The following is a 25,627-nucleotide window of genomic DNA, read 5'->3' as shown; positions in this document are numbered from 1 at the left end:
TGGCCAGGTCAGATACAGTAATAAAACCTAAAATCCACATATTTCAGATACCTACATTGTATTATAACAAATTATACAGGAAGGTGGGGCAACATGGGTTGGAAGAGTTCATTTTACTATTCTAATCTCTAGACTTCTTTTTGAAAAATAACCAATTTCTAGGTTCTGGGAAAAACATATCAAAGAAAACTATATAAAGCCAAACTTCTCATACTTCAAAAAATTTCATCTTTCCCTTTTCACCACCCACTCACCAAAAACACCCCACCATCCAGCAATTCCAGTCATATAATACATGTGCCAAGGGGGCTTTAATTCATAAGTGCAATCAATTTTATTAATAAAGATCTTTTCACATGTCCAAAGCAAACAATAATTCCAAGGGGAAAAAATCTACATACAGTTCCTAGGATGACAAAAAATATATAAACATGTACACCCATAATCACCGCCGCCTCCGAAAACCTGAAAGGAAGGGAAACCAAGAATGAGGCAAAGGACAGTTGGAAAAGCTGAAGAGACTGGAAAAAAAAGGATACCTAGAGAGAAGGGCCCAACAGGGGTAGGTCTCCTAGGCAATACTCTGTTTTCCCAGCACAAAAGACTAGAAATAGAAATAAAATTGAAATGGGATAATGGTTCCTTCAAGTTAAACTTTCATAGTTCTATTAAAGGAAGCCTGAACAGGAGTTGTGGGGCCTTAGAGATGGAATCTGGAGATCCCTTCTGAGCATGATGCCAATTTCCAGCTTAGGAAAAAGGAAACATAAAAGCCCACCTAAAGAGATTAATGTGCAGTATGGAAGATACTATAGGGGCTGGTGAGACCCAGGATGGCAAATCCTGAGAGCTGGCACCTTAATTCAAACTCCCCACCTTGTACTTGATCACCTAAGTCCTAGCAGTTTACTGACCTTTTTTCTTCCGGCCTTTCTTAGGTAACTTCTTCCGCTTTTTAATAGGATTCTGATCCTGGAGACAGATGGAGAAGTGACGGAATGGCAGTGAACTTCTGCACGCCAGCATGCCTTCCCAAGTTCTAATAAACCCCATATACATTTGGCTGAAAGCATGAAGGTCACCTCCTACCACTGCTCATCTCAACCTCACCTCTTCAAGATGAGCAGTTCCTCCTGTCAAAGCACTGATGTCACTGAAGTGAGTGAGGGAATGAAGTTGTGAGCTCATGAGATTTGCTTGTTTTCGCCGTCCTTTCTCTCTCTTACTGACACTTAAACGCACCATCATGCTCTCCTCATAGTTAATCCTGCCAGAGAAAGACAGGCACTGTTTTCAGCAGGCTCACACCATAGAGACGGAAAGCTGCAGCCCAGAACCTGGGCCTGAGTATTCACTGATCCCTTGTTCAGAGAGTTCTCAAGAAATTTCATAGTAGATCAACACAACATTTAGTAAGAACATACTGAAGGCTCAGTACTGAGCTTCCTCAATAAAATGTTCTTTGTGCTACAACTTCCCTCATCCCTAGAGACAGATGAACCCATAATCCATCCACAGGACTATTTAAAATATTATAACAGAAAATTCTTACATTTCTGCTCTATAAGCAGGATTCCCTAAATGGGCCCTTTCATGGCAATTCCACCAACCATAGTAGTCACATCTGAGCAAAGTTGGTAAGTCTGTATTCAAGTTACATTTGCTTTTCTACTTTTCTTCCCCAAGCTTAATCTAGCAGTCTCAATTCCATTATAAAAACCTGTCTTTATTGCCTTCTGCACAAAAGTGAGAGATGTGACAGTGAAATACAGAATTTTAAAGCCCTACTATGTGGAACTGTATATAATCCTCTTCATATACCATTTGCTTCAGTCTAAACAGCTGGAGAAAAACACAAAACATTTTTTCTAGTTCCTATTCTGTACTTCAAACTCCTAATTCTTAGAAACTAACATCCTAAGTTTTTCACTCCACTTTCTACATAACGTTGGTTCTCTTGATACCTGACTTAATCACATTCATCCAAAGCACAGGGACATTTCCCCATAGTGTAGAAATAATTCTTAATTGCAAGGTCTCAGACCTGTGCTGGTCCTCCTGGCTCTGGCGAGTGACATGTGGATACCGAGCATCACGGATTTCCTCTGGAGCATCTGAGTACTGCTCCTTAAGTTCACGAATGACAGAGCTACTCAATGCCCGTCTCTTGGCTTGTTCCAGACGCTTCTTCTCCCGCTCAGCTTCTGTTTCATCTATTTGATAAAAATCAGCAAGGGTTATCCCAGAACAGAGAAAAGGAGAAGAGAAATACAATTCATGCTGAGAAGGCAGAAGCCACAATTCATACCATAATGTACTGGAACCAAGCGTGGTGGAACATATTTCTTAGGTACTCCTTTTACAGATTTCTTTCCTGAAGCCTCATCCTCTGCGTCAACTTCCTCCTCATCCTCAGAGCTCAACTATAAAAGGAACAAAATGTCTGCAAACTTAGGAAGCATGAGTAAGACAAGTGAGAAGAAAACTCAAAGCTGGAGTATCTTGGGGAGGTGGGAATATAAACTAAGGGGAGAAAAGGGAATCTCATACTCAACATTCTAAGGCACATGTTGGAAAATCAAGTCATAAGAGAATCCCGGGAGATCCAGGATCACCACTAGGCTCATTTACATGTAGATCTTCAGGAAAATCAAGAGGATAATACAACCCCTTACCTTGCTCATCATATTGCTGGGATGAGGCTTAAAACGAAGCGGGTCATTTTTACCTGAAATAAAAAACCCAAGCGATTTTATAAGATTTGGAACTTTATAATGGTTGCCACAAATTTATGATGGTCCATCTACTCACTGAGGCTGCCTGTCACTGCAGTCTTGACCAATTTGTCAATTTGATACTTCAATTTTTGGTCCAAAGGACGAAGCTTTTCCAAAACCTACAATGTGGTAGTTAAAAAGGATTACATTCCCTTTCCCAAATCAACACATACCAAAGTCCCTATATTAAGCTGCCAGAAAAGGCACCTAAAATATGAAGAAAGTAGAGCAAATGAGGAGGAAAATACTTTTTTTCATTTGGTTTCCTTACCTAAACATGAGAACACCCACTTAAATGAGAGCTACTGTGTGACAGCCTTGGAGTTCAGGGTTTGTAAACCTAGAACTCTAAAATGCCAAAAGCTTCATACCGTGCGAATCTCTACCAGCCTCAAAACTGCAGCATGTCCCTGAAGAGACCCTCCTGATGCTTTTTCGAGGATGAGGTGGCTCAAATCCATAAGGTACATGAGCAGCAGCTGATCTTTCACTTCTAAGAAGCTGAGACCCTGAGTTGAACAAACGGTAAGAGATAAAGATTCAGTTTTAGCCAAAGAATCAGGAGGAGAGCCTAGGGCAAAAAGGATAATATTTTTCCAAGTTTAAGTTTTTGCCAATCAGTTCACATAAGGTATCTGGAGTAGTGTCAAAATTAGCAATACTTAGGGCCGGCCCGTGGCTCACTCGGTAGAGTGCGGTGCTGATAACACCAAGGCCACGGGTTCGGATCCTATATAGGGATGGCCGGTTTGCTCACAGGCTGAGCGTGGTGCTGACAACACCAAGCCAAGGGTTGAGATCCCCTCACCGGTCATCTTTTAAAAAAAAAAAAAAAATTAGCAATACTTATGATGGCCAACAGAGAAAATTACATTAAAACAAGAGAAGCAAAACTCAGAGAATTATTAGAAGATAATAAGAGCAAGAAAATCAATGAAATATCCCAAAAAAAGACTGTAGCATGGTTTCTCAGTCTCAGAGCGACTGACATTTGGGGCCAGATAATTCACTGTTGTGGAGGGCTGTCCAGAGCACTGCAGGTTTTGAGCAGCCTCCTTAGCCTCTACCTACTGATGCTCCCTCCTAAGTTATAACAATCAAAAATGTCTCCATACATTACCAAATTTTAAATTAATTTAATCAAAATAATTACTAATTTTATCCCCATACAATGGAATTACATGATACAGGTAAAAATGATAATTTATACATACTGACATAGAATTAAACCTATGTCAACACAAGTTGTAGAAAGTGTATATAATATGCTTCCAATTTTGGGGGGTGGGGGAAGTACTATACACACGTTTTTTGTAGCTGGCTGATATGGGGCTCTGAAACTTTGATCTTGGTGTTATCAACACTATGCTCTAACCAAGTGAGCTAAACAGCCAGCCCAATGCACACAATTTTATATGCATAGAAAAATGTCTAGAAGATAACACACAATTAACTGCTACCCCTGGGGAGTGAAATGAGGAAAAGGAAGAAATGGAGAGCTTGTACTGTGAAAAAGTGTTTTTCCAACAAGCATATACTACTAATTTAAAAAAAAAAAAACAGTACCTCAGTAGTTATCTCAGAGTGGTGACTATACTGATTTTTCATTTTTTCTTTGTACTTTTATGTACCTTCCAAACTTTCCAAAATTAGAAGTTTACAGGCAGAAAATAGAACAAACATTATACAAGTTTTTTAAGGGCACTGACTTTGTTATAATTATTTAGTAAGACAAATAGTTTTATGACTGCATAAAATGAAATTGACAAAGTCCACAGCCCTGAGCAAACCTATTTAAATAGGTTAAATACTCTGGCCAAGATTACACAGTAGCAGGAGTAGAGCTCGTATTCAAACTCAGTCTGAGTCCAACATGCCTAGCTCTCAAGATCAGCCTAGTGTGGTAGAGAAGGATGAACAAATGACTTAAAGACAGACAAATTAAGTTTAAGCTATGAATTAAGCATCTGGTAAGTCAAATATTATATAAGTCACTTAACCTTGTAACCTCAATCTCCTTATCTGTAAAATACAAGGGTACTACAAAAAGTTCATGGAAAGATTCGTATTTTCTTTTTTTTCTTTTTGGGTGGCTGGCAGGTGAAGGGATACCAACCCTTGACTTTGGTGTTACCAGGCTCTACAGAGTGAACTAAACAGCCAGCCCCTTGTATTATCTTTAAATTCTACTTTTCCATAAACTTTTTGAAGTACCCTCATTTGTATATTTCCTTCCTGCCCCAAAGAATAATTATGAGGCTCAACGAAGATAACATGAAAGCACTTTGTAAATTATAAAGCACCTAGTAAAATTCTTCAGTCATTAAGATAAGATAATAAATATCTGTTCAGTGAATAAACAAACATATAATGGCCTAAGAAGGATGCTGCCAGCCTATCCCTCTCAAAAAGGCACTGAAATGGATCAAATCATGGTGCCCAGAACAAAGGCACGTAAGAATCTGAGAAGTAGGTTCTTCTGATGAAAGAAGAAGGTCCATGGCTGGACCTTGTCAAGTTCAAACTGGGTTATAAGCATATGAGAGAAAAACAAAGATTAAAAAATCAGAGGTTAGAACGTGGTGTTACAACACCAAGGCCAGCCATCCCCCCAATCGGAAAACAAAAATAGACAGTAAGAACAAAAGTGAATGATGAGAAAGAAAAGGAAATAAGGAAATATATTAAAAATGCTGTTAGTTGTCTTTCTAAAAGCACAAATCTGCTGTAACTCCCATGCTTAAAAATCCTTCAATGACTCTTATTAACCTACTACAATGATTTTCATACTTTTGTTTACCTATGGAATATTTTGCTTACATATATCTTTGGACAAAAGCTCAATATATAAAACATATAATAACAGTTTTCTAGTTTAAGTAGGGATGAGAGGTCCAGAGTCAATCTTCCACACTGCCCCACACCAATGATCACCGAGAAGTTTCTACCAAACCCTAATTTGAAAACTACCATATTTCAAGGTTAAGATGCACATTGTTTTCATATTTTAAGATTTCTGAAATAGAGAAACATCTTTCAATCAATGGTATCTCAGCACTATGTCATAGATGAGCAGGCAGCATTTTTTCTTAGTATATAAAATAAGTGGTATGCTCAAATTAATAGCATCTTACATTAAATGAAATATCATAGTAACTCTCCAATTGGCCTACAAGGTTCTTTACAGAGTGACTACTTTTCCAGTCTTATTTCCTACCCCCACCACACATACACACACAATGTACAACCAACCACAAAAATGACTTACTTCCTTTCCCAGAATATCACCATGCTTTCCGGCTTTTATGCCTTTGCACATGCTGCTTCTTTCTGGTCCTCTGACTCCTATTTATTCCTCAAAATCCTGTTACTTCCTCTTAGAAGCCTTCCTGACTCCCTCTGCTCCTCTGGCAGTTAATCAATCTCTCCTCTGCTGGCACAGCACTCCTTATGACTCTGCAACATGACCACTACTGCTTATATCCATTGCTTTGATCTGTCTTCCCCACCAGACTCTGGCACAGAAACTCCTTCTCATTAATCTTTGAAGTTCTAGCACCCAGGACAGATAACACACTAAATCTACAATGAAACTATTATGAACATCAAGTCAGAGAATGCTTACTCTGCAAGTACATCTTACCTTCTCTGTAGGATAGGCTCCAGCTTGAACTTTTTTTGTCAATGCTTGCACTTGTGCAGTTACAGCCATCACCTGAAATTGGCCCAAATAAAACAGCTGACTAGACTACACCAACTCATGTCTGTGAGCTGGTAAGGGCGAAAGCTAAATAATGCCACCTAAAAATTAATTGAAACACTATCTGAAGTTCAGTACTATCTTCTCCCCAGTTCTGGAAAAGTACAGAGAGATGATTTCTGATAGTTCTTCAATAGGTACAAAAAACTTCCCACTTCTTCTTAAAGATAAAGAAGAGACCATCTTTACCAAACCCTGGGGACAAGACGAGGACTTGGACAGTGGTTATTGAGGACTGTAACTTTATCTGTAGTCGGTGCACTTACAACACGCAGAACTATATAAATGTGTATTAGCTGGGCACCCAAAAGGCAAATCATGTCACCTTTCCCAGCCTCAATTTCCTCAGCTATAAGAATAAAGGAAATTGATCCAGATGACTTCTTTTTGGAGTTTTCTGTATTCCTTTGAGTGCAAAAGTCAATTACTTTGAACTATTGCCTTTGAAAGGGATTTTACTAAGTCATTTTACTCTCAACGGTATTTGGTAGAATTTACAGATCTGCCCCAAAATCACCAAAGTTTGGGGGTGAGGCACATAAAGTGATTAATCTATTCCAAAGGGGTGACGACATTACTCACCTGCTCTTGGAGGTTTTTCAAAAGTGTCACGGCACTTGGCAGGTCTGACTCCAGCACCCCCTACAAAAGAAAGTGGAAGAGTAAAGAAATGTCATACTTTTCCCAGAATTATGAGAAGGCCGCACATCTGCGGTGGGAAACTCCCTTAGCTCCTTCAGACACCCCGGCCTTGGGTCCTTCTCACTCCAGTGCACTTGCAGCCTCGCCTCGAAGCCAGCCCCTCGGGTTACTGGAGAGGAGCGGTAACTCCAGTCCCCAGTCTCCCTACTGCTGCTTCTGCCCCGCTATACCAAGGAGGCCACCTCCCTGAAATAACTTTCATCACCACCCTTCCCTCGTGCCAAGAATTTGCCTCGAGCCGCTGAGAGGAAAGGAAACTTCCACGATATCTGCATGAGGAAAGAACCATACTGCACTCACCACCGCCGCCATCTTAGCAAGACCCGCCCCTTCCGGTGCCGTACTTCCTGAGCGCTAAAATCTTCTTAATACCTTAATACACTTTCAAATCTAAGCCAATAGGAATAGGGTCTCTCTCACTTCCGCCCCAAACAGGATGAATGGGAGGAGAGGCCTGATCCTGCCAATGGAATAAAGGAATTGGCTAAACTCCTCAAACTCAGGAATCTAATGACGTAAAGATGTTCTTGGAAGGAAGCATGTGATTTGGTAGATTGAGTAGAATGATTGAAGCAAAGCCAATAAAAGCTGGGGAGATGACTGATTGAAAGTTAGAAAGGCCCAATGGAAAAAAGGAGTTACCTGAGTGAACTGAGAGCTTATTGGCTCCCGGATGTCGCAGCACACAGAGTCTTTTTCACCGCGCTTTTCATGTAGTGCCGGAAACGCTAGGTGGCGGGTCTCGGCTTCGCTCTGAAGTGGCCACGTTGCGGAGCCGCCATTGCTGGCTGCTTCTCCAAGGTGGGTCGCGCGAGATTCTCACAGACCCTGTGGCTCTGGGTCGGTTCTGTGACAGTGCTCCTTGTGTGACCATGGACAAGTCACTCGGCCTCTGAGCCTTTTTTTTTTTTTTTATCAGCGAACAAGAGAGTTGGGCCAGAGAAACCCCGAAAACCGATTGCAGAGACACTCGCCCTCATCGTGCGCAGCGGGCCGGAGGTGGCGCTGCGGCATGACTCCCGGGTTCCGCGCCGACACTCCTCCCTCGTACCGGTTTGGGAACATGAAAGGGAATACCATTTACAAATGAGGAAACAGCTCATGGTTTACATGACTCGACCCTGGTCACACAGGTTCAAACCCAGGCTATGCATATTTCACTATGCCCCCACCCCCCCGTCCCATCTTTTCTCAATACTTTCAAATACGTCAGCTCACCCTGCCTTTTCACAGGCTGCGGGACGGGTATTGATCGTTCCTATCATCTGCCTTCGGAAAGAAAATACTGAAAGAGCAAGGGATGGTCTTGACTTTTTCCCCCGCAACTGCGGAGCTGCTGGGACCGGAAACAGATCTCCCGACTTGGAGCTGTCTTCTGAAGTTAAGGAAAGAATGCCCCCTCCTCCGCTTCCCCGCACTTTATGTCGGCAACTGGGGTGGGAAAATTCTGGTTTCCAAGCTTTGTTGGACTCAAGAAGAAGAAGAAGGCAGGGGGTTATCCAGTCCCCAGGCCCCTGACATTTATTTGCTGTTTCAGGCCCAGCATGGAAGCTCAGGGTGCCAAGACGGCCAACTTAGTCAATTAACCAATAGCTTTTGAACTGTTTATCAGGATTTGTATTATGAAAGGTTTCTATTTCAACACAAATTCTCATACCTGTTTAGTTAGATCATGAATAAGCTTTTTCCTTTCCTTGGAACTTGAAATTTAGTTTGTTCATATGCATTATTATATCAGTGAGAAAACAAATTACACTGCCTTGTTTTGTTTTTGATTAAAATACTTGTCAGCTGTAGGAGTGGAAAAATGTGCTCCCTTTCCTCATTCATAAGAATCATAAGGGACACTCCTATAACAAAATATAGGTTGACAAGAGAAAAAAGCGTAACAAATTTACTTAAACTTTTATGTGACAAGGGAGCCTTCAGAAATGGAAGATCTAAAGACCCAGGGAAAACTGTCCATTTTTATGTTTAGGTTTGATGAAGAATGGACAGCTGTATAGAAATGCGATTGCACAAAAGGGTATAATCTAGTGACAATAGACCGGGGAAAAACCCAACAAAGCCTGTCCAGATTCTTTTTGGCCTCCCTATGTAGCATTCCTTTCTTCTGGGTATAGGGCAGGACCCCTTCCGGAATGAGGGACTTATTACCTGTAATCAGGCGAGGTAAGTCAGAGAATTTCTTTAGGACCAGCTCTTACACAGAAACATGGAGTAATATTTCTAGGTTTATGGCTGGTTTGGGGGTAAGAGGGGTCCTGGTTTCCATGATGCTATCAACCAAAGTAAATTGACCACCTGGTTGACATATAAGATTTTTGTTTTGTTTTGTTTTGCTTTTGCGGGGCACCTGGCTGGTTCAGGGATCTGAATCCCTGGCCTTGGTTTTATAACACTGCGTTCTAACCAACCGGCCAGTCTCTCTGGTTGAGATATAGAACAAACCGGGTTTATTTGAGAACTCACTAGGACTGCAGCCCGAAAGACACAGATACAAGAGGCCTTGAACATGTGCTCTGCAGATCAAAGAGAAGTCAGGGTATTTAAAGGAAGAAGATGGGTGCAGTTACAAAAGCTATAATTGGCCCTGCCCTGTCCATAAGAGATTGGCTGAAACAGTTCTTAGATGCAGGGTTTGGCAGGAAACTTATGGTTTGGCAGGAAATATCGAAAAGTAGCAAACAGCAGTCTCCTGGGCACTCATCCCTTCAGGAGGTTCTGACCTTTGTGATGGTGCTGAGTGCAAAGTTCCAGAATATTCTCAGTTAAGACATACCTGAAGTTCAAGCTAAGATTGCCACCCAACTCTATTTTAGGTGCCTTGATCAAATTTTTCTTGATCAATGTACCTTGGGGAAGAGGAATTCTAGTTTCTATGGCTTGGCTTGGGGGAGAAAGAGAGGCCAGAGACACGGTCAGGAGAAGGTCAGAGAGAGACTTTGCTTCTGAGGACTTCCAATATTCTTTAGTTCAAAGTACTCAGCATGCCAAAGTGCCGTACAGTGGGTATCGTTTTCTGAGCCCAACACAACCGTTCCTTTCGTTCCAAGAAAATCTTGGGGTTAACAGTACAATAAATCTTTGTAAAGGTCTTCTATATGACTCAACCAACAAACGTTGGCAAAGAGCACAAGATCATGAAATTTATTGTCTTCTATTTCTTTGAACAGTTCCATAAACTGACAATCATTCATAACATTTGCAAGTATATACTGAGCAAGTTTTTAACAGCTTTATTGAGATTTATTGAGATTTAATACACATACAATTCACCATTTTTTTTTTCTTTTTTGCAGCTGGCCCATTCAGGGATCTGAACCCATGACCTTACTGTTATAAGGCTGCACTCTAACCAACTGAGCTAACCTACCAGCCCCGACTTCCTATTTAGAAGATATAATTAAGGGCTGGCCAGTTAGCTCTGTTGGTTAGTACACTTAGATCATGGTGTTATAACACCAATGTCAAGGGTTCAGATCCCCATAGTGGCCAGCTGATACAATTTGATGGTTTATAATATATTCACAGAGTTATGTAAATATCACCATAATGAATTTTAGAACATTTTTATCACTCCAAAAGAAACCAGCATCTATTAGTAGTCACAGGCCCTTTTTCCCAAACCCCTCCACCCCCAGCCCTAGACAACCACTAATCTACTTTGTGCCCATATAGATTTGCCTGTTCTGGACAACTTATTAATATGGAATTATGCAATCTGTAGTCTTTTGTGACTGGCTACTTTTACTTAGCATAATGTTTTCAAGGTTCATACATATTGTAGCATATATAAGTACTTTATTCCTTTTTATTGCTGAGTAATATTTCATTGAATGGATATATCACTTTTTGTGTATCCATTCATCAATTGATGGACATTTGGGTTGTTTCCACTTTTTGGCTATTATGAATAGGGCTGTTGTAGACATTTGTATACAAGTGCTTGTGGAAATATATGTTTTCATTTCTTTTGGGTATATACTTAGGAGTGAATTTTCTGGTTCAATGGTAACTCTATGTTTAACCATTTGAGGAACTGCCAGACTGTTTCCAAATGGCTGTAACATTTTTCATTTCCACCAGCCATAAAAAGGTTCCAATATTTTCACATCCTTGCCAATATTTATAATCTGTCTTCTTAAATTCTTAGACAAAAACATAAAGGTAAGATTTTATGAACCCGTATTAGACAACAGTTTCTATGACACCTAAAGCACAAGCAACTAAAGAAAAAATAAATTGTGGTTCATCAAAATTAAAAACTTTCATGCTTTGAAATGATACCATCAAGGAAGCGAAAAGACAACCCACAGAATAAGGGTCTTATAAGTGAGTATAAGTAGTAAGTAGTGAGTATAAGTAGTGTCTTATTGAGGTTTTGATTTGTATTTCCTTAATGGCTAATGATGTTGAACATCTTTTCATGTTCTTATGGACCATTTGTATATCCTTGAAGAGATATCTATTCAGATCATTTGTCCATTTTTTAATTGGGTTGTCTTTTTATTATTGGTTGCAGGAATTCTTTACATATTCTGGATACAAGTTCCTTATTAGATATATGATTTGCAAGTATTTTTTATTATTCTGTGGGTTGTCTTTTCACTTGCTTGATGGTGTCATTTGAAGCATGAACATTTTTAATTTTGATGAGGTACAATTTATCTGTTCTTTCTTTAGTTGCTTGTGGTTTAGGTGTCATAGTTAAGAAACTGCTGTCTAATACAGGTTCATAAAAATTTACCTTTATGTTTTTGTCTAAGAATTTAGCTCTTACATTCAGGTTTTTGATTCATTTTGAATTAATTTCTGTGTATGGTGTGATGTAGACAGACACCTTCATTTCTTTGCATGTGGATATCCAGTTGTCCAGCACCATTTGTTGAAAAAACTATTCTTTCCCATTGAATGTCTTGGCATCTCTTTTGGAAATCAATTGACCAAAAATGTACAAGTTTATTTCTGAACTCTCAATTCTGTTACATTGATCTATATGTCTATCTTTATGCCAGTACCATACTATCTTGATTACTGTAGCTTAGTAATAAGTTTTGGATTTGGGAAGTGTAAAGTCTCCAATTTTGTTATTTTTTCAAGATTATTTAGATATCCCGGGTTCCTTGCATTTCCCTATAAACTTTAGGATTAACTTGTCAATTTCTGCCAAAAAAAAAAGCCAGCGGCAGTTTTGATAGTGATTGTATTGAATCTCTAGATAAATTTGGGGAGTATTTCCATGTTTCAATAGTAAACCTTCCAATCCATGAACATAAGATGTCTTTTCATTTGTTTAGGTCTTCTTTAATTTTTTCAACAATATTTTTTAGCTTTCAAATATAAGTTTTGTGTTTCTTTTGTTAAATTTATTCTTAAGTTTTTTATTCTTTTTCATGTCTTATTAGTTTCCTGTGGGTGCTTTTACAAATTACCAAAAACTTGGTGGCTTAAAACAACACAAATTTATTCTGCCACCATTCTGGAGGTGAGAAGTCCGGAATCAGTTTCATTGGTCTGAAATCAAGGTGCTGGCAGGGCCACATTCCTTCTGGAGGCAGTAGGGGAGAATTTGTCCCTTGCCTCTTTCAAGCTGGTGGCTGTCAGCATTCCTTGACTTATGGCCACATCATTCCAGTCTCTGCCTCCTAGGTCACATTGCCTCTTCTTCTGTGTTGTCTAATCTTCTCTTCTTCTGTTTTATAAGGACACTTATAATTGGATTTAGGGCCCACTGGATAATCCAGAATAATTTCCCTTCCTTAAACTCCTTAATTTAACCACATCTGCAAAGACTGTTTTTCCTTACAACATAACATTTACAGGTTCTAGGGATTAGGACTTGATATCTTTAGATGGCAATTATTTGGTCTATTACAGATCCTATTGTAAATGGTATTGTGTTTTAATTTCATTTTTGGATTGTTAATTGCCAGTGTGTAGAAATATAGTTGATTTTTGTATATTATTCCTGTACCCTGCAATCTTGATGAACTTGCTTATTAGTTCTAGTCATTTTTTAGTGGATTTCTTACAATTTTCTATATAAAGATCATGTTATTTGTTATCTGCAAATAAACATAGTTTTACTCTTTCCTTTCCAATCTGGATGCCTTTTACATCATTGTCTTGCCTAATTTCCCTGACTCCAATACAATGTTGAATGGAAGTGGCAAGGGGAAAGCATTATGTTCCTCATCTTAGGGAGAAAGTAATATGTCTTTCACAGTTAAGTATTATGTTAGGGCTGGCTGGTTAGTGCAGTTTGGTTAGAGCATGGTGATAACAACACCAAGGTCCAGGGTTCCAGCTGCAAAAAAAAAAAAAGGACAGCTTTGCATTCCTGGGATGAGTCCTACTTGGTCTTGAAGAATAATCATTTTTATATGTTGATGAATGCAGTTTGTTTATATTTTGTTGAGAATCTTTACATCTATATTCATGAAAAATATTGTTCTGTATTTTTCTTTTCTCGTGATATCCTTATCTAGTTTTGCTATCAGGATAATATTGGCCTTATAAAATGAGTTGGGAAGTGCTAAACAATTTTTAACAACTGTATCTGTGATTTTTTTATACAGTCTGTTTCAGAAAACTGAGCACAAATATTTTAAATATGTGTCATAGGGTAGACTAAAGCAATAAGGGAAATATCAGTCTCTTGTTTTAAAATTCCAATAAATTTAAACTTTTAACCTAACATGGCTGGAGCACCACCCATTTTGCTAGAAATTAAATTTTTCATATCTAGCAAAATTCTTTTATGCCATGAGTTTGATTTTGGGAGATCCACAAATTGACAACATTTCTTTGTAAATTTAGAATTCCTTTGAGACAAAAAAAAAAAAAAAGCCAAAAGTATAAATTGGACAGTGTCTCTTGTATTGCATGATTCATCTAAAGCTAAAGAAAAGTACTTGCAAGTTTTGAAATTTTGAATCAATTGAACTTTGATGTTGTCAGAAATGTCTTGAATTCTACGGGCAACTGTTTGGTAGCTTAAATTGAAGATTTTTTTAAAAAATCTTTTTTTAGACTTTTCCTCATAATTTTCTGAAAATTTTTCCATAACTGAAATAATAGATTATTTTACCATATTTCCATCTATAAATGGTTTTCTTTTTTGTGCAAGAACTTAAGCTATTTTATAGCTGGATAAAGTTACAAGCTCAGATCTTTTTAATTTTTTAAAAAATTTTGGACATTTAATTTTGATTTCAGGAAACTAGTTTCATCTATTCTTTTCAACTATTGAATGAAAATTTTTTATCAAGCTTGCTATGTATTTGTTGGAAATGTCTCTTAATATTGTCCATTTTATTATCTTAAAATTTTATTTCACAACATTTTTTTTCCCATTTTGCTTTGCTGCTGCAAATTGCTATTGCCTTTCATGGTGAAATTTACAACATAGTTTTTTCTTTACTATTCCTATAGTAGTACTGAACTTCTGGATCTCCACTAGATTCTATGTCCTACCAATTTTGAAAAGTTATATTTTCATTTTTATTTAGTTCAAAATATTTTTGAACTTATTCTTTAACCCATGTGTTATTTAGAAGTGTGTTGTTTGGGCCGGCCCATGGCTCACTCGGGAGAGTGCGGTGCTGATAACACCAAGGCCCCGGGTTCGGATCCCATATACGGATGGCCGGTTCGCTCACTGGCTGAGCGTGTTGCTGACAACACCAAGTCAAGGGTTAAGATCCCCTTACCGGTCATCTTTAAAAAAAAAAAAAAAGTGTGTTGTTTAATCTCTAAATATCTTGAGATTTTCCAGTTATCTTTCTGTTAATAATTTCTAATTTAAACCCAACATGATCTGAGAACATACTCTGTATGATACCTATTCTTTTAAATTTGTTTAGGTGTGTTTAATGGCCCAGAGTGTGGTCTCTCTTGAGGAATGTTCCATGTGAGCTTGAATAGAATGTGTATTCTGCTTGACTGTAGCATTCTATAGATGTCAGTTAGATCCAGTTGATTAACGACTGTTCAGTTCAACATATCTTTACTGATTTTCTGCCTCGTGGATCTGTCATTTACTGAAAGAGGGGTGTTGAAGTCCTCACCTATAATAGTAAATTCATCTACTTCTCCTTGCAGTTCAGTTTTTGCCTCATGTATTTTGACCTTCTGTTGTTAGGTGCATACCATTAAGGATTGTTACATCTTCTTGGACAATTGACCCTTTTATCATTATGTAATGTCCCTCTTTATTCCTGATCATTTTCCTTGCTTTGAGGTTTTCTTTGTCTAAAATTAACATGAGGTGTATTAGTTTATCTCTGTTGCTTATAACAGAAATACCTGAAACAGGGTAATTTATAAGAAAACAAAATTTATTGCTTACAGTTTTGGAGGCTGTGAAGTCCAAAGTCCAGGGAACACATCTGGTGAGGGTCTTCTTTGGTGGTGACTTCAGTGATGCAGGGTTTCACATTGTGAGATGGCAGATGGCTTGAGCAGAGAGAGAGCTTCTCATGTGCTCTCCTTTTAAAGCCATCCGAACGATGTCCGTGACCACCATTAAACCATCAATGATTAATCAGTTAACTAGGGTATGGTCTTTACAATCTAATCACCTCTTCAAGGCCCCACCTCTTAATTACTTAATGGGATTTCCCACCCTTTTAACACTGTAACAGCAGAGATCAAGCCTCAATGAGTTTCAGAGGACAATCCATAGCAGAGGGGACTTCAAAAAGTTCATGGAAAGATAGAATTGAAAGATAATATGAACCTTTCCATGAACTTTTTGAAGAACCCTTAAATAGCTACTCCAGCTTCCTTTTGACCAGTGTTAGAATGGTATATCTTTCTCCATGCTTTTACTTATAATATATCTGTGTCTTTACATTTAATATGGGCTTCTTATAGATAACATATAGTAGTAGGGGTCTTGTTTTTTGTTTTTTATGGTTTTTTTAAATCCACTCTGACAGTCTCCGTCTCTTAATTGGCGTATTTAGACCATTCACATTTAAAGTGATTATTGATAGAGTTGGATTAATATCTACCAAGTTTGTAACTGTTTTGTATTCACTGCATTTGTTCTTTTTTAAAATTCTTCCCGTTTTTCTGTCTCCTCTGGTTTTAATTGAGCATTTTATGTGATTACATTTTCTAGAAAGGAAAACTGTTTCTCTGCTCATAACACTTCTGACACTTAGATATGTGGGTTTTTCACATGAAGAAATTTCCAGTTCTCTGCAGATACCAACTGGGTATGCAACAGTTTAATCCAATTCTGACACTACCTGGTGTTAGCCTAGACCCCACAGATTAAGGGCTCAGTCCCACAAGACTGCCTCCCAGACACCAGTTGTGTAAGTAACAGATCCTCAGGTTACCCACATTTCTGTCTGACTTGGCTACAAGTGAGAGGTTCCCACGACAACGTCCTCAGGTTCAATAACTTGTTATAATGGCTCACAAAACTCAAGGATACACTTTACTTATTTTTACCAGTTTATTATAAAGGATACAAATGAATGGCTGAAGAAGTACATGGAGCAAGGTCCAGAAGGGTCCTGAGCATAGGAGCTTCTGTCCCCATGGACTTGGAGTGCACCATCCTCCCAACACTTGGATTGTTCACCAACCTGGAAGCTCTCTGAGCCCCATCAGTTAGGGTTTTTATGGAGGCTTCATTACATAGGCATGATTAATTAAATCACTGGCCATTGTGACTAATTCAATCTCCAGCCCTTCTCCCCTCTCTGGAAGTCAGCAGGTAGGGCTGAAAGTACCAACCTGTATTAGTCCATTCCTGCTGCTATAACAAAAATACCAAAGACTGGGTAATTTATAAATAATAAAAATTTATATCTCACTGTTCTGGAGGCTGGGAAGTCCAAGATCAAGGCACCAGCAGATTCAGTATCTGGTAAGATTTTGCTTTCTGCTTCCAGAAAGCAAATCACCCAATACATTGCTGCTATTATTATTTGTTGCTGTGTCCTCTGAAGGGAGATGCTGTGTCCTTGCATGGCCCTTTTATAAGGACACTAATCCCATCAATGAGGGCAAAGTTCTCATAGCCTAATCACTACCCAAGTCCCCTACTTCTTAATACTATCACCTTGGGGGTTAAGTTCCAACATATGAATTTTGGAGGGACACACATTTAAACCATAGTACAACAGTCTAACCACATGGTTGGTTCATCTGGCAGTCAACCCCCACTTTTCAAGAGTTACTTCATTCATACGTAAATTCAAGTATGTTTCAAAAGAGTTTACCATGAATAACAAAAGACACTTCTGTCACCTCTATCACTCAGAAAATTACAAGCTCTGTGCCAGGAACTAGGGACAAAAATCAAATATTATTGTGTTACATTAGGAGCTCTGTGTCAGGAACCAGAGATGAAGGCCAAATATATATTTCTTATATCATTATATCACAATATCAATTACATGTCTTTTAAAAAAATTTAGTGGTAGGCCGGCCCGTGGCTCACTCGGTAGAGTGCGGTGCTGATAACACCAAGGCCACGGGTTCGGGTCCTATATAGGGATGGCCGGTTTGCTCACTGGCTGAGCGTGGTGCTGACAACACCAAGCCAAGGGTTGAGATCCCCTTACCGGTCATCTTTTTAAAATAAATAAATTAATTAATTAAATTAAATAAATAAAAAAATTTAGTGGTTTCTTTAGAGTTTGCAATATACATTCACAACTAATCTAAGTCTGCTTTCAAATAACACTATCCTGCTTCATGATTAGTGCAGGTACCTTGTAACAGAGTATTCCCAATTCCTCTTTCCCGTTCCTTATAACACTGCTGCCATTCATTTCACCACTTATCCATGTGCTGTCATCACCCAATACATTGTTACTATTATTACTTTTGTCAAAGGACAAAATTACAATGAATTTAAGGATCTCAATTGGTTTTATTGCGATTCTAGAATGGAGCAACTCATTACTCCACAAAATACAATAAGTGTTCCAATAAGAAGAGCAGAGGAGGTTGGTTTCATAGAAAAGACTGATGAAAGTAAAACAAAGAACAAAAAGCAGATTGGTCATTTCAAAGTTCCTTTCCTTGTAAAAAAAAAAAAAAAAAAAAAGAAAGTTCCTTTCCTTGTAAGGTGGAGACAGGACAACAAACAATAGAAAAATAACTGACTAGTTAACATCAGGTTACTTCAAGCTATCTCTTTTGTGTGAGGATTAAAGCAGAGTGAACTTCATCATCATACCTATTGAAGATTTAAATTGGCCTGTTTTGGGAAATTTGCTGTTATCTCTTTCTCCTGATTTCTCATAAAGTCATTCCACAACCTGCGTGAATTTAGCAGAGGCGACTCCATTTTGATTTTTAGTCTGATCTTTCGGGGCTGAGTGCAGGAACTTAGTTCAAAACAATGGCCTACTATAATTTTATTTAACACTTTGAACAGTTATCTGTTAGGTCATATAGGAATAAGAAAAACAAACATTTATTTTACTTTCATTTTTGCCTTCTCTGATGCTCTTCTTTCTTTATGTAAGATTCAAGTTTCTGATCCACATTTTCCTTCTTTTTGAAGAATTTCCTTTGACAATTCCTCCAAAGCAGGCCTACTAGTGACAGATTTTCTCAATTTTGTTTGTCTGAGAAAGTCTTTATATTTTTGAAGGATAATTTCACTGGACACAAAATTTTAGTTTGGTGGTTATTTTCTTTCAACACTTTCTTTAAATATTTTACTTCACTCTCTTCTTACTTTTTTTAAATTTAATGTTTAGATAGAAAATTATTTTCTCAACATACAAATGAAGGAAAACATCACAAATTGAATTTAGAGTCAATTGATAAGAATCAAATTTAATACACAAAGATTAGCATCCTAATGCATAAGGAACTCTTAAAAATGAATTAGAAAAATTTTAACAGAAATTTGGTGAAGGATATGAGCAGACAAGTCACATACCCCAAAGAAACTCATGTGACTAATAAATGCATTCTAAGATATTCCTGTGGGTGAAGGCGGGGCAGCCCACGGCCCTCAGGACCCCAGACCTCTTCTTACTTGTAAGCTTTTTTATTTATTTATTTTTTTAATTAAAAAAAGGGTTTTTAGTGGCAGCTGGCCAGCACAGGGAACTGAACCCTTGACCTTGGGGTTACAAGGCCACACTTTAACCAACTGAGCTAACCAACCAGTCTTATTTGCAAGTTTCTGACAAAAAGTTTGATGTGATTCTTATCTGTTTTTCTATAGGTAAGTTTTTTTCCCTCTTTTTCAAGATTTTATCTTTGTCTTTGGTTTTTGCAGTTTGAAGATGATATGACTTGATGTAGATTTTATTTGTTATTTACCCCACTTTGGTATTTATCTTTGATCTTCCTAGGCTTATAGTTTGGCTTTTGTCATTAATTTTGGAAAATTTTCATCTATTATTACTTCAAATATTTATTCTGCTCCTTTCTCTCTTTTTTCTCCTTCTGGTATTTCCAACACATATATGTTACCTTTTGTAAATGTTCCACAGTTCTTGGGTATTGTTCCTCCCCCCCCCCCCCGCCATTCTTTTTTTCTTTGCATTTCAGTTTGGAAAATTTCTTTTGACATATCTTCAAGCTCACTAATTCTTTCCTCAGCTGTGTTCAGTCTACTCATCTATCAAAGACATTCTTCCTTTTTGTTGCAGTGTTTTTAACCTCTAACATTTTTTAAAATTTTTTCCTAGAGTTTCCATCTCTCTGCTTACACTACCCATCTGTTCTTGAATGGTGTTCACTTTTTCCATTAGAGCCCTTAGCATTTGAATCATAGTTATTTTAAATTCCCAGTTCAATAATGTATTAATCATGTTTTTTGTTTTCTGTATTTTGTGATACTTCAACATCTTGGAGCCTTGATAATCCTGGAGAGACTACCCTTCCTAGGGCTAGCTGATTTCTAGAGATAGTAAACAACTTGCCTGTGAGCACATCTTTCATAAGCAATCCAAGCATTCAAAACTCATATCATTTCTCTAATTCTCACACACTGAGACAATATTTCCCCAGTCCTAAATAATATGCAAGTCGGTAACAGACAACTAGAGATCACCCTTATAACTCAGAGCCTGCTAAAAGTATTCAAGCTAGCCAGCCTGAAGATATTTACCTTGCTCTGCCTTGCCTTTCCTGTGGAAATTACAATAAAAGCTTGTGCCCATGCTTTCCTCTCTCTCCTTCTGCCTCCTCGCTGAACCTGGTGCTTCCCCACGTGACCCTATATGGCATGGCTTCTCCCCTCACCATGGGAATTGTAAGTAATAAACTCTTCTTTCAAGGCAGTTGTTTCCATATCTGTCATTTTACCATACCTGATGAAAACAAAATCCAAGGTGCGGTTAAGAACAGATAATTTCAAAATCTCTGCCAGATCTGAGTCTTGTTCTGATGCTTTGTCTCTTTAGACTGTGACTTTTCTTACCTTTTAGAATTCCTTGTAATTTTATGTTGAAACAGACATAATGTATTGGATAATAGGAACTGAGGTAGACTTTCTGTGAAGTTTTATTTTTATCTGCCTAAAAGTTAGACTGTGTTTACTATTTGCTGCAGCCGTAAGTGTCAAAGATTTCCATTTCTGCTAATGTCCTTATTTTTGCCTTCCCTGTTATCTTTGGGTTTCCCTAGAAACTCCTTCTTAAAAAGAATTTGAGTCTTGAAGTTCTTTCAGCTATAATCCACTGTTATACAGGAGCCTGTTATGTGGTGGTAAGGTGTGGGGGTAGGAGAAGCATTCTATAATCCTGATTAGGTTTCAGTATTTAAGTGAGCCTGTGACTCTAGGCTGTGATCTTATAAGTGCTTCTCAATGCTTTGTGTGGGTTTTTTTGGTGGTGGGAGGGGGTGGCAGCTGGCCAGTACAGGGATTTTAACCCTGGACCTTGGTGTTATGAGCACCATGCTCTAACCAACTGAGCTAACTGGGCAGCCCTTCTCAATTTGTTTTTTGTTTTTGTTTTAACCTTTATTTGAAACAGGAAGGTTAGAGTGAGCTGGAGTTGGGTAATTTTCCTTCCCCCCAAGGCAGGTAAGGCTTTGTTGAAGGCATTTCCCATGCTGGGTAGGCTTTTGGCCTTTGTTGTAAAGAAAGCTCTGGGTTTATTTCAAAATGGTTACTTTACCCTCCTCCTGGACAAACATAAGGTTTTTTTTTCTTTATTCTTAATCATGAGAAACTGGTGGGAGGTAAAGCCCATGAAAGAGTGGGAGCTCCCCTTTGAAAGGGCTCCCAGGAATTTTTAACTCTCAAGCTAATCCACACTCAGCCTCTGGCAATTCATTGAAGGTACGATTTAAGTGTTTCTACCAGTTATGGCTTCAGGTAAGCTAATCTGTATTCTCTGTATTCACCTGTCTCTCCAGTTTTCAGGGTGACATTTTTTCCTGTGACCTAAATTCTTTGAAAGATCTAAGAAAAGTTGTAGATTTTCAGTTCAGCACTTTTTTAGGTTTTGTTTTGAGAGTGAGAGAGACAACTTATAAGCTCGTTACATGTTGAAGCAGAAACCAGAAGTGTCCCCACTAGATTCTACATCAGTAACATGCTTTCATTTTAAACTAAAAAATTTTGTCCAGGGCCGGCCTGTGGCTGACTCAGGAGAGTGTGGTGCTGGTAATACCAAGGCCACAGGTTCAGATCCCATATAGGGATGGCCGGTTAGCTCACTGGGTGAGCATGGTGCTGACAACACCAAGTCAAGGGTTAAGAGCCCCTTACCAGTCATCTTTAAATAAATAAATTAATAAAATAAAATAAAATAAAAAATTTTGTCTATACTTAACTTTTCAACTAAAAAGAAATTTACATTTATTTATTTATTTTATTACTTATTTATTTATTTGGTGGCTGGCCAGTACGGGGATCTGAAAGGAAATTTATATTTATTAAATTAAAATAATAAACACAGTAGTGCTTACTATGTGCCAGACACTATTCTGAGCACTTTACATGTATTAAGTCAGTGGTTCTCAAAGTGTAGTCCTCAAACCAGTAGCACCAGGTATGCAAATTAAGGCACCCTTCCCTGACCTACTGAATCAGAATCCTGAGGCTGAGGCCCAAGAAATTGTGTTTTAACAAGCTTTCCATGTGATTCTGCAGGATGAGCAAGCTTGAGAATCTCTGTATCAACTTATCTAATTCTCACAGCAAACCCCTAAGGTTGGCAATATTATTATCCCCATTTAATTGATATTAGTGCAATATCTGAAGTCATAAAAATGATAAAATTTAAGATTGTAGAAATATGATATGCTGACTGATGGAATATAAAATTGTGTCCATGTATATCTATACACCGAAGTTATATAAAAAAGTATATCTCATACACACACACACACACACACACACACACACACAAACACACCCACACACACCCCTTGGAAAGAACGGGAGAAATGAGAATAGGTAATGTGATTGCATAGGAGATCTTGGGTTTCATTTTTTGCACTTGTAGAGTTTCAACAAAGTTTTGTTTGTTTATTTTTGTTTCTTTCAGAAATAGCTGTGTCAGAGTGGAAAGTGTTTTCATAGAAGCACCACTGAGCTGTGCCTAGATGGGCAGGCAAGAAAACTCCCAACAAAGTGAGAGAGTAGGGCAGCCCAGACAGGCTTCTAGTGGACCAGTCAGTTCTGGAGGTGGGAAATTGTAAAGGGATAAGGTGGAGCAATTGGACCATTTTATGGAGTGCCTTTAAGTGCCATCCAGAGGAGTCCAGGCTTTGTCTTTGAGACAACAAAGAGCCCTGGAAATTTCAATGAATGACAAATATGTAAGAAGTAGCACTTTAGAAAATTACGTCTTCCAGCCATTTGGTGAAAGGAGTAGCTGGAAGACTAATTAAGGTACTATAGCAATTACTTCCATGTTCATCCTATAAGAGTCCCTTTTGTGTTCCTTTGGTGGAGCTCACAAACCACTTCTGGTTTGGAGCTGCCTGACTCATGAATCGCTGTTTGCTCAAATAGACTCTTTAAGATTTTACTGTGCCCCCATTTATCTTTTTAACAACACTAATCTGAGAACTTCTGAAGTCAGGACTATGTCTGCCATGAAGCTGTGTTTGATCAATATTGGTGGAATGAATTGCTGGGTTGTGGTGACTATCATCATGCCCATTAACTCCAGCTGAACAGTCAGACTGGAAGAAGCTGGGATCTAGAATTAGACAGGGCCCCCTGAGATGGGGCAGATCCTGGAGAGCATTCTCATTGCGGTGGCTTGAAGGAAGTCCAGACCAGCCTGGCAGCAGATAAAATGAGTTAGTCTCGTAAAGCAGTCAGAATCAGGAAGATGTTCTAACAAGAGGGCACTGGAACAGGTTTGGGAAGCCAAGTTGCAGTAATAGTAATAGATACCACTTACTTAGCATTCACTGTTTGTTAGGAGCTATGCCTATAACTTCGTATGCATAATCCTCAAGATAAGTATATGGGGTAGATATTACCATCCACATTTTACAGATAAGACTGAGGTTTAGAGCTGGGATTCAAAGCAAGATCTTTCTCGTTCTAAAGCCTATGCTCTTTCATCTATATTAGTGCTTCTCAAACTTTAACGTGCACTAGTGACCTGGGGGTCTTGTGAAAATGCTAGTGTTATGGTAGGCCTAGACTGAGGCCTGACATTTTGCAGTTCTAACGATGTCCTACTGATGCTGATGCTGCCAGTCTATGGATCACACTTTGAGTCATAGAACTGTATATAACACCTCACTTTTTTCTCAGAGAGGTTAAGTAACACACCCAGGTCACATAGGTGGTCCAGGGTAGAGCCAGAATTTTTTTTTTTTTTTTTTTTGGTGGCTGGACAGTAGGGAAGAGTTATGATTTATAAACCCAGGTCTGACTCCAAAATCTATGCTCTTAGTTATTAAAACATGCTCTCTCCCTCTATTAGCAGGAAACAGCCCACAGCTTCTAGGTTGAGGCTTAAGGTAAAAATCTAATCCCTGAGCAGTAGACAAGAGCCAGAAAAACTAACAGGGTTACCAAGACAGGACCTCTGGCAGAGGGAACAAGACTAGGGCTCAGTTACCAGACTGTGGCACAGGGTGGGGCCCAAGTCCTGGGAACAAGATAGCAGCTGAATTTCTAGAACTAGGGCACAGCAGCAAGGGTGACTTGAGGCTGAGACTCCAAGTGTGGAACAGAACCCTCCAATCCCTCTTCCTGGGGCCTGAAATGGGGCCAGTAACTGAAACAGGACTGACCCTGCAGATCATGAGATATGGAGGAGGAGAAGAAGGACACAGGGGCTGGGACTCCAAGTGCAGGCTACCCCTCACATTCTCCTTCCCCAGATCCTTGGTACTGCCCAGAGTGGCAAGGCCTTCCTAAGGCTCACCAGTGTCCTCTGAGGTTGTAGACCCCACTCCCTTGTAGTCCCCTTTCCTACCCTCCTTTCTCTTGATTTCAAGACTTCCTCCCACCCTGTTCCTTCACATGCATGTTCCCTGTTTGCATGACAGGATGGTTCTGTATTTCAGGCCCTTATCCAATTGACCAAGCTGGCCAAGCTCTGTCAGAATCTATAATAATTGCTTTATATTTTTCTTTCCTTTTTCCATCCCGCCTTGTTCCCTTTGATTGGCCAGAACATAGGGTGGGTCTCTAATAGGTGACAGAGACCAGAGGAACTAGAATTTTTTTTTTTTTTTTTTTTTTTTTTTTTTTTTTTTGGTGGAGAGGCAGCTGGCCTATAAGGGGATCCAAACCCTTGACCTTGGTGTTATAACACCATACTGTAACCAACTGAGCTAACTGGCCAGCCCCAGGAACTAGAATTGGCTCTGTGAGGTCTGCAGTGGGGAGGCAGAGCTCCTGGGACCAGTACAGAGCAGGATGAGAGCAGACATCAGGGTCTTCCAGGTGCTTCTGGTCTTATGCTTTCACATCAGGAACAAGCCTCCACGTGACACCAGCTGTCAGCACAGGGCTGCATCAGAGTCATCAACTATATTAGGATCTTGGTCAGAACTTTTGATTGGCTTTTGGCTAAAGTCCACTTAAGACACCAAAGAACAGGTATAAATGTGACCTTCAGGATAAGTTACGGAGTTCAAAACAGAAAAACAACCGGATAAATTTCTGAGCATGAAATGTGACATTTCAGAACTGGCTTTGCAGAAGAAATTTTCAGACATCATTATGTCAATGTTACTGTTGTGGAAAAAAAGTCTTTTTCACAAGCAGAGACAGGTAATAACTCTCTGCAATATTAAGATAATTTCCCATGGCCTGAGGGCCCACCACAGGCCTCATTTTTGCCCCTAGGCAGAGTCTCTCTGTTCAAGTGACCTCTTCTCCCAAAAGGAGGAACGTCCAGGTACAAAGAAAGGCTGAGGTAGAAATGGGGTGTTTGTCGGCATCCTCTTAACTAATCCTTCCTTG

At 38.9% G+C, this 25,627-nt stretch overlaps 1 protein-coding gene, 1 long non-coding RNA gene and 1 other non-coding gene across 4 annotated transcripts; 1 reads left to right on the top strand and 2 right to left on the bottom strand.

Annotated features, from left to right (window-relative positions):
- Window positions 1-310: 310 nt before the first annotated feature.
- On the bottom strand, window positions 311-7,602 carry NGDN (neuroguidin). Of its 2 annotated transcripts, none has more exons than XM_063091150.1 (11): window positions 7,540-7,602; window positions 7,120-7,179; window positions 6,421-6,492; window positions 3,149-3,286; window positions 2,812-2,896; window positions 2,676-2,728; window positions 2,309-2,423; window positions 2,045-2,213; window positions 1,111-1,267; window positions 915-972; window positions 311-465 (listed from the first exon to the last, which is right to left on the bottom strand). In XM_063091150.1, the coding sequence occupies exons 1-11, from the start codon at window positions 7,549-7,551 to the stop codon at window positions 446-448; spliced, it is 939 nt and encodes a 312-aa protein (XP_062947220.1). In that variant the 5' UTR covers window positions 7,552-7,602; the 3' UTR covers window positions 311-445. The 2 variants fall into 2 exon arrangements, with proteins under 2 accessions (XP_062947220.1, XP_062947219.1); XM_063091149.1 differs by having other exon boundaries at window positions 7,472-7,541.
- A 295-nt stretch (window positions 7,603-7,897) lies between these two features.
- LOC134373384 (uncharacterized) lies at window positions 7,898-12,552 on the top strand. Its single transcript, XR_010022975.1, has 3 exons — window positions 7,898-8,040; window positions 8,159-8,372; window positions 8,473-12,552. It is a non-coding gene; the product is annotated as an uncharacterized LOC134373384 (long non-coding RNA).
- Window positions 12,553-21,086: 8,534 nt separating this feature from the next.
- Window positions 21,087-21,161, bottom strand: TRNAM-CAU (transfer RNA methionine (anticodon CAU)). The gene has a single exon. It is a non-coding gene; the product is annotated as a tRNA-Met (tRNA).
- Between the last annotated feature and the right edge of the window lie 4,466 nt (window positions 21,162-25,627).

This window comes from Cynocephalus volans, chromosome 3 (genome assembly GCF_027409185.1).
Source record: "Cynocephalus volans isolate mCynVol1 chromosome 3, mCynVol1.pri, whole genome shotgun sequence".
NCBI lineage: Eukaryota > Metazoa > Chordata > Mammalia > Dermoptera > Cynocephalidae > Cynocephalus > Cynocephalus volans.
The sequence above is the reverse complement of the archived record's forward strand: the minus strand, read 5'-3'. Positions and strand labels throughout refer to the sequence as shown.

Bases quoted from the DNA above. Each gene is read 5' to 3' on its own strand.
- NGDN (XM_063091149.1), bottom strand. From the start codon at position 7,528: ATGGTTCTTTCCTCATGCAGATATCGTGGAAGTTTCCTTTCCTCTCAG. The intron at 2,729-2,811 runs GTGAGTAGATGG...TTTTTATTTCAG, and splicing joins TGCAGTGACAGGCAGCCTCA to GTAAAAATGACCCGCTTCGT. The intron at 2,424-2,675 runs GTAAGGGGTTGT...TTCCTTTTATAG, and splicing joins CCAGCAATATGATGAGCAAG to TTGAGCTCTGAGGATGAGGA.